The following is a 9,248-nucleotide window of genomic DNA, read 5'->3' as shown; positions in this document are numbered from 1 at the left end:
TCAAAAAATCCAGATAAACAAAGAATTGTGTTCCTACTTTCTAACCAAATATAGATAAATAATATTCTGAGAGATTTGCATGTAAAATGCTTTTACATGTTATGTTATTTTGAAGGAAGGAATTTGTCCAGAAAATGCTTTTGCAGAGGTTGTGGTACATGGCTGGTAGTGGTGAGAGGAATGGTGCTAATGGATTTAATTATTATTAGTATATAACAAAAATAAACTTGATTGCATCTAGATTTTAAGAGAGGAACCTAAATGTTGTTATTCATTTTCTGTCATTGCAGTTTCATGTTCAACAGAGTCTACAATTTGGATGAAAGAATCACTGGATATATTAAATGCTTCAGAAGGGACAATAGAATGTTGGTCACTACAAAAGGATACTGGAGATAACAGAGAAATTGGAAATGGAAGTGATGAATTTTCATTCCAACAATCAAGCAGCACTAGTGAACAACATTTTCATCAGAAAAATAGGTTCAAGAGTTATCAAGATACACTTCAACAAGATGAGCAAGAACATTTTGTCATCTTGGATGCAAACACTCTTGTGCATGCACCACAATACACTGCTCAGAACTCCAACAACCAGGACTATCAGGAATCATTTGAGTGTTCTCAGTGTAATTCAAAGTTTCAATCACATTTGAGTTTATCTGAGCATCATTGTTCTGATGGTGGGAAAGTTTCAAAAGAAATGCAGTCCTTATGGTACCGTTGTCACCAGTGCAATAGATCCTATGCATTGAAAGGAAGCCTTGCAAGACACTTAAAATTTGAATGTGGTAGAGATCCACAGTTTGAATGCTCATTTTGTCACCGAAGAACAAAACGAAAAAGCTCACTTGTGCAGCATATGTTTGTTAAACATGGGGTTCGTTTTTCAATTGATAAATCTTTGGAAAATCTGTAATAAATATGTTACGTCATACCGTTTGTTATAACTCTAACTTCTTATTAATCAGATACATATTACTTATGGAATGAATACTGATACCGTTATGAAAATATCATGTTTTAAGAGATAATATAATTATTAGTTTTACATATGAATGCTGAAAATTTCATGCTAAATAGATGATGTGAGCGAATTAATATGGTTAACCTAGAAAAATGCATGATGACACAGTGCTGTCTTGTAAATTATTTATCCACAACCACCTCCACAGTGGAAAATTTTTTACAGTTGCAACATAACATGACATTCATGTCTTCAGATATGAATGAATAACATGATCAAGTCAAAAACATAAGAAACATTTGACAAAGGCATTCAGTACCACAGCAATGGCTTAATCAGCGGGAAGTGAAATATTCACTTGTTGTTGACTTACGCCATTGCTATACTACTGAATGACATGTGTCATAAACATTTTTCTAAGTGTATTGATGCTGTTAACAGTTGCTAGAAAAAAAAATTAATATAGCTAAGGTAGTGACACTAATACATGGCAGCCAAAGTGACAGCAAAATAATATGTACAGATACAGAAAAGTATGTTACATCTAAGTGATTTTTTAATTAAATTGTGTACAGTTTTGTTCATTCCAGTAATTACTAGGAATTTCTACCAAATTCAAAATTTCGTGAATGAATAATTCATAATTTTGCTTTGACTCTGTGTTGTTTCCTTTAGTATGTTGCCTTGTGTACTCTGTAACTAATGTTTTGTAATTATGTGACTGATAATATCTCTTAGAGCAGGAATCAGCAAACTTTGGGGATCTGTGACCTGATTCACATACTTACTTAAGCTAATGGATCGCTTATCACATGAAAGCAGTATTCCTAGCACAAAAAGTCAAATCTATAGCACCCGTGAGGTTAATGTTGATGGGGTAAAACACTTATATGAATGGCATCCCTTTCCTGATACACCGTGCCAGCAAATTTTGCCTCAGTAGATATAGTTTTTGAGAGTACGTTTATCTTGTGTTCACCTGGAATTTCTTCTGCAGCCAGACTGAAACTGATTGCAGGTCAGATATAGCCTGTGAGCCATTTGTTGTCCACCAGTGTCTTAGAGGAAAAATAAATTTTGCGAATAGAAACCTATTAATGTTGAAGATCTGATTACATTGTTCTCTGATGTCTGTCTGAATCAGCATTCCAAATAAATTACCAACATCTCTCTTATCCATCTTAGACTACATGCCATGCATTTGCCTTTCTCTCTTTAATGGTTTAACCTCAGAGGGAAGAACCTTTGGTTTTATACGTGTTAAGGCATTTCTTTTCTTTGTATGTCTATTGAATTATGTTGGTTTCACTTATATTTTCTATTCTGTCAGCTTCTCATGAACAGCTTTCTTCTTTTTTTACTTTCTTTTTTCTGTGTCTCTCTTGTGTCCATTGTTCGTTTCATGTATGCTCTCTTCCAGTGGTGTAGAGCTCTTCCATAAATCTTCATTTGGCATCTGCCTTTACCATGTCTAGATTTTTGTCCTTTCTACCAAATTACTGAAGAGATCTTTTCTTACAACTCTGCTTTTTCGATGACCAAACAACTATTTGTGTTTCTGAAAATCATCTTTTGTGGCATTCATATTTGTGCATGTGTATGTTGGTGCATGATAAGTGTAATGTGCTATCTACAATTTAGAAAAATACAAAAGAAATGTACTTTTGTATAACAAGTTACTTCAGTGTTATGACTCAGTGTGAAAGCCGTACATTAGCACAAAATGACAAATATTTTTGTTAAAACTGCAAATTGCTTTTGTATATGAGTATAAATGGTAATGAGATGTTAAAAATTTAGTGGATGGCTTATGATATTATACAAAGAGACATCTCATCTCCTAACTTTCAGAAACTTTATCAGTATTTATTATAGTTGTATCTTCTTAATAATGCCTCATCATCATTATCATCACCACCAGTGTTCTGCCCAAAGGCAGGTTTTCACATGGCAACTCTCCATTCTCTGCTGCCTTCTGCCATCCTCTTCAACTCCATGTAATTTTCACTTCTCCTCCACCAAACTAAACCTTCCAAAGTGACTGTTATCAAGAATTCCTGTCATAATAATACATAAAAAACTGAATTTATTTCTACTACAGTCAACTGTGTCATAAAAATACCAACTACAAATATATCCAGAATGAGTAAATAAACAGAGGTATGGTTTTTGCTTCTGTGGTAAATTTTCAGGTGCCCCGAGCAATTTTTAACATTTATAGATTCTGAAGTGTGATTTTTGTATGGAGCTTCTCCTCTCTCTCTCTCTCTCTCTCTCTCCCTCTCCCTCTCCCTCTCCCTCCCTCCCTCCCTCCCTCCCTCCCTCCCTCCCTCCCTCCCTCCCCCTCGAGCCTTCCCCCCTCTCTATCTCTCTTTCGAAAAGAAAAGGGAAAGGGGGGGGGGGGGAGATGGAATGAGGGTATGTGCGCTGGCACCTGGTACCAGGCACCAGTATCATCTTCAAAGAGGACTTCAGTGACAGAACACGTATGAAACATAATCAAATAATAAGGTGACAGCATTGAAAACCACTGTCCCATCTTCAGGAGCAGAGGTCTTATAAATGTCTACCCCCTACCATACCAAATGTAATAGAAACGCAAAACTCAGTTACACTTCATGTGTTTCCATTTGCACTTAAAGACCGTCATTCTGTGCCATGCTGTTGTAGCAATCAGCCAAATTGCTCATGAAGCTATTTAGACTTCTATGTTTTATATGCTGGCTGAAAAAACAGGTATAGTTTTTGTTTGTGGTTATGTAACCAAGCTGTTAGAAAAGCAGTGTGTTTGTATCCTGAAAGGTATCCTGATCATGCAAAGACCTCATGATCTGTTTTTGAAAACTTTATGAAAAAAGTTTAACAGGCTGAAAGTATGAAGAGTGAAAAAAACTAACAAAGAAGAACTACAACAAATCAGAGAAAAGCATCTAATATTTTAGCAGCAGAAACACACAATCCATATATCACTACAAGAAAACTTGAGTGTGCAAGTGGAATCGGTTAACAGTGTGTTCCACAGTGAATACTGCATTCTAATGCACTTAAATCTTTCCGCATGTTGGACCATCAACAGCTTCATGGCAATGGCACATGAAACTGATTGCAGTTATCTGAATAGGATCCACCAAAACTGTGAAATGATAGTGTGTTTCTATGTAGGAGTTTGTTTTATTGATGAAGCATCATTTCCAAACCATAATCAAATCAATATTCCCAACATTCACAACTGGTAAACTGTAAACTGATGATGGCTGGTAGAGGTGGATAAACAATGGCCATGGTCTTACAACATGTGTCAGGGTTTCAAGAGTCTCATCATCGCTTCCTATTCATCGATGAGGTTCTAAATAGCCCCAGATATATATAGTTTTTAACAATATTCTGCCAGTCATTAGAAGATATCTCAGTCTATGTAACACAATTCATGTGATACTGACATGCCTGATGTCCCACCCATTCTGCACAGATAACTATAGGCCTTCTTAAGAGAACATTTGGAGATTATTTCATCACATGTTAAGGTAACACTGAATGGCCTGCTTCCTCACCAAACTTAACACCCCTTTTGGGGAAAATTAAAGCAAGATGTTTATGTGGAAACACTGATACTCACAAAGACATAAAATGCCTTATGATGCAGATCTGTGCAGGAATAAGTCCAGATAAAATTCTAATGTGTTGTATTGTCTGTCCCTAATCATCCTATGTTGTGTCAGTCTTTGATCAACTTAACATTTGTAGTACTTGCTATGACAGTCATAATAAGAAACACACAAAAACCGTACCTGATTTACATGTTTGGTACAGTATAAGTATGGACATGTATAAAAAGAACCTATACCTTCATTAAAAGAGAACATGTGCATACATGTGGAACACAATGTAAGGGAAAAAAAAACCAAATTTAATATCTCCTACTTGGCTTCCTTGTTCATAAGATCATCCACACTATGGTAACAGTTGCTTTTCAAGTATCCTTCAATGTTTGCTCCTGTGGATTCTAACTTGCAGTCCTTTGGACTTTGATTTTATTTTATTTCTAAACTTCAAAGCCATGTAATATGAAGTATTTTCTAATAATGTTAGTCTTTGGCAAGGTACCATGTGATCTTGTTTATGCCTTTTTTCTGAAGCATGTGAAAATGAATTTCCTTCAAACTGATGTGGGTTTTTTAGATCAAAGAGAAGTGTTTCATCTATAAACATAGAAGGAATTGTCAATAAGTCAAGGCTTGCAAATAAAGGTTTGTTTGATCGTCTGTTGTTTGTTCCAGTCATAGCTCTGACAATTTTTTTCTGTAGCTTGAACACCCTGAACAGGTTTTCTTTTTCAAAACCCCAAAAAATTATGCCTTATCTCACAGCTGATTTAAAATATGTATAGTGCACAATTTTCTTAACAACTAAGTCAGTTACTGTATTTAGAACCATCATTGTGTAAACAAAACTACTTAACTGCATCAGTAAGCAGTCCATGACAAGTTTTTGTTTTATAGTCACTTCAAGAAATTTAACAGATTCTGCACTGATAAGTTCTCTGCCTTCATAACTTAGCTGTGTTATACATTCAATAATTTGTTTGGTCCTGAGGTTTACACTTTGTGTTTTTTGTTAGGTTTACTTTCATAGCATTGTTATGTCTCCAATTTTCTAATTCTTGAAGAATTTGTTTTGTTTCCTGTGCTGATTCTTCAGTGTTTTTACAGCAGACTACTGCTGTTGAGCCATCTGCATACAGAATTGTATCTGAAGTTACCTTACCTGTCATGTCATTTGTATGATACAAAAACAGTAACGAGCATGTAGTATAGACCACCTTCTTGTAATTCCTTCCACCTAGAGCAGGCTTTCTTATCCTACCCTCTGTTTTATATTTTTGGGATAGGATGAGAATCAACTTAAAGATTTTTCATAGAAGCTGTAAGAAGCAGCTGCTTATGGTGTTCCTTATCAAATGCTTTAATGAGGTCACAGAAGATACCGAATATGCACTCCTTGTTATTGAGGCATTTGCTTATTTTAGTGATGAGGTCATTAAAAGTATGCACAGTGCTTTGCCCCTTTCTAAATTCATATTGATTATTAAGAATGATGTTACATTTTTTAAATGTATTTTACTAATTGGCTGCACACTGTTCATTTAGATATTTTAGGTAAAAATTGGTAGTATTGATACTGGGCAAAAATTTTGTATCTCCTCTTGTCTGCCCTTTTTGTGGATAGATCCAACTTCCACATATTTCAGCCTGTCCGGAAAGCAGCCCTCATCAAACGATTGATTTATTATGTGACATAGTTGGGGTGCAATATTATTACATCCTGCCTTTATTATTTTTGTTGAAATTTTATCTCATTCCACAGATTTAAGATTTTTTTAGGGATTTTATAACGTTAGCCACTTCATAGCACGATACATGAGTAAATTTGAATTCTCATGATCTGTGTAGCATTATATTGGGATGTATGTGTGGAGAAGGGAGATCATCAGTTTTATTTTAAATTGTAAAGTACATTCTTCATATATATATATATATATGTGTGTGTCTAGAGTTTGTAATCATTTACTCATCAATTTCTAATTTAGGATTAAAACTTTTCATTGTTTCAGCATCTATTTCAATCTTGATAATCTGTCATACAGCTTTTGATTTATTTGTGTCTTTTACTATGTATTTACTGTTTCCCATTTGTTTTGCCTGTTTAATGACTCTGCCAAAAATTATTTTTTATATGTTTACATACCCGACAAACTGTACATCACTGTTGTTCTTTACTTCCACATGCAGTTTCCCTTTTTTGATACTGCAGATCCCGATGTCTTCAGTTACCAACACCTTTTTTTTTTTTTTTTTTTTTTTTTTAAATTTTCTTACCGTTTTTTCTCGTGTGCTGTTATAAAGGGGAAACATTCATTGAAAACACAATCATGAATTCTGGCATAAAAGCAGTTTATTTTGTGGTTACTGAATACCGGTTGATGAACAACTAGGGAGTTTTATTTAGTCTCAAGACAAATGTATGCACTTTTCACTGGCTTTAGTTCCTGATTTGTTTCATTTTTACAGTTTTATCAAAATTTGACAATGAGATAAAAAGGGCTGAATATTCCTAATTCTAAGGTGAACTTTTCTGTAGCACCATAGTTGATACTGCTCATTATATTGTCTATACATGTTGCAGTAGATGCTGTTACCGTACTGTACTCGCTAAAGATTAATATTAGGCCATTTGTAGGTAGCAAGTCCTTCAGAGAAATGGCAAACCTGTCATCATCTCTTACATCTATGTTGAAGTCATCACAAATTATGATTTCTTTACATAACATTTTACATAACATACATAGTGACTTACAGTCTCCCTATTGGAACACAACCATCAGTTTATGGAATTCAGCTCCAACGTATCTGTTTAGTCCTATAGATAATGATGATGCACAGGTACTAGCACTGTTCAAACATTATCCTTAGGCAGAAACAGGTGATAAAAGGAAATGGGAAATAACCCTAAGCTGTTTGTATAATGCAAGAACACAGTTAAACGAGCATCAAAATGTCATTGAAATTTTCAGTGAAGGTATACAGTAGAAAATTAATTATGGACTTCTGTACTTTATTTTCCATCATATAATATCATTCTGTCTAAAAAATATTGGTGATTAAACTAGTAATGTACATTGTATGATAGCAATTACAATCATTTTTAGAAAAAGGCCATGCAAAGCATGCAAAAACAATTTCAAATGTCTAGGCAATTTCACCTATATATCTCTGTACCTATCCAAATCAAAAATGTACATCATAAAAAAATAGTTAAGAGTGGGTAACAAATACTGGTCTATCTATATCCGAATCCCGCTCCAGCTATTGCCGGGTCTGGGTGCTGACGAGTCCTCTCCATTTGGCTCAGTCCTCCGACCACTTTTCTTCCTCCACTTGCTGCCAGGTCACACCTCTCCTTTCAACAGATATTCTCACTCCCATTTTCCACCGTGTTCTTGGGCGCCCTCTAGGTCTTTTCCCATCCATCTTTAGTTCTTCCATAATTTTGGGGAGTCTCTGCCCATGCATCCTCTTAACATGCCCATACCATCTTAATCTCTTTCTTTCAATTTCTTCTCTCATACTTTCTTGTTTGAGGTCCTTTCTAACCTCTACATTCCTTACTCTGCCCATTCTTGTTTTTCCCTTAACTGCTCTGAGAAATTTCATTTCCCCTGCTTGTAGTCTGCTCCAGTCCCTTTCTTTCATTGTCCATGTTTCTCCACCATAGGTGACAATAGGGAAGTAATAATTCTTATACATCAGGAGTTTTGCTCTTTCTGAAACTTCATTATTCCAAATCAAATGTTTTATTGTTTGGTAGAAATTGCCTCCCTTCTGTAACCTTCTATTAATTTCGTTAGTTATTCTTCCATCCCTAGATATTTCACTCCCTAAATAAGTGAAACTTTCTACCACTTTGAGGGGTTCTCCATTCAAGGTAATATTTCCATTGATTCCTTTCTCTCTTCCAAATACCATTACTTCACTCTTACCTTTATTTATTTTTAATCCATACCTTTTCATTATTTCCTTCCACGCATCAAGCTGTAACTGTACATCTACCTCTTTATCATCCCATATTACCATATCATCTGCAAAAATCACCTTTTTGTCTTTTTCTTTTACTATATCTTTAACTGCCCTATTCATTCCCTCCATCACAACATTAAAAAGCGCAGGAGATAGAATACTTCCTTGCTTAAGTCCTTGTCTTATTTCGAAGTATTCAGAGTTCCCCAATGGTGTTCTAATTCTACAATTGTGGCCTCTGTACATTGTCTTTATAACATTAATGTATCCATCTTCTATATCTATCTTCTTCAGTTCTTCCCAGAGTCTTTCCCTGTCAACTGAGTCATATGCCTTTTCTATGTCTATAAAAACCATTATCACCCTTTTGTTATACTCCCAACTTTTTTCCATCAGTTGATGGATAGAAAATATCAGGTCGATTGTGCTCCTTCCTTTCCTAAACCCATGCTGTTCTTCACTCAGCTCCTTTTCTATCTTTTCACTTATTCGATTTAGTAAAATTCTTTCAAAAATCTTGGCTGTACGACTCATGAGGGTTATTCCTCTGTAGTTTTTACAAAGTCTTTTATTGCCTTTCTTGAAGATGGAAACAATGTCTCCTGTTCTCCAGTCGCCAGTTATTTTACTATTTCTCCACACGCTTGATAGTACTCTATACAGCCACTGCATTCCCACTGGACCTGCTGCTCTTATCATGTCCACTG

The 9,248-nt window shown here is 35.2% G+C and overlaps 1 protein-coding gene across 1 annotated transcript; it reads left to right on the top strand.

Annotated features, from left to right (window-relative positions):
- Positions 1 to 302: 302 nt before the first annotated feature.
- On the top strand, positions 303 to 919 carry LOC126252672 (zinc finger protein 2-like). The gene has a single exon (XM_049953575.1). The coding sequence runs from the start codon at positions 320 to 322 to the stop codon at positions 917 to 919; it is 600 nt and encodes a 199-aa protein (XP_049809532.1). The 5' UTR covers positions 303 to 319.
- The last annotated feature ends 8,329 nt before the right edge of the window (positions 920 to 9,248 follow it).

This window comes from Schistocerca nitens, chromosome 4, assembly GCF_023898315.1.
Source record: "Schistocerca nitens isolate TAMUIC-IGC-003100 chromosome 4, iqSchNite1.1, whole genome shotgun sequence".
Lineage (NCBI taxonomy): Eukaryota > Metazoa > Arthropoda > Insecta > Orthoptera > Acrididae > Schistocerca > Schistocerca nitens.
This window is presented reverse-complemented; position numbering and strand designations above follow the sequence as displayed.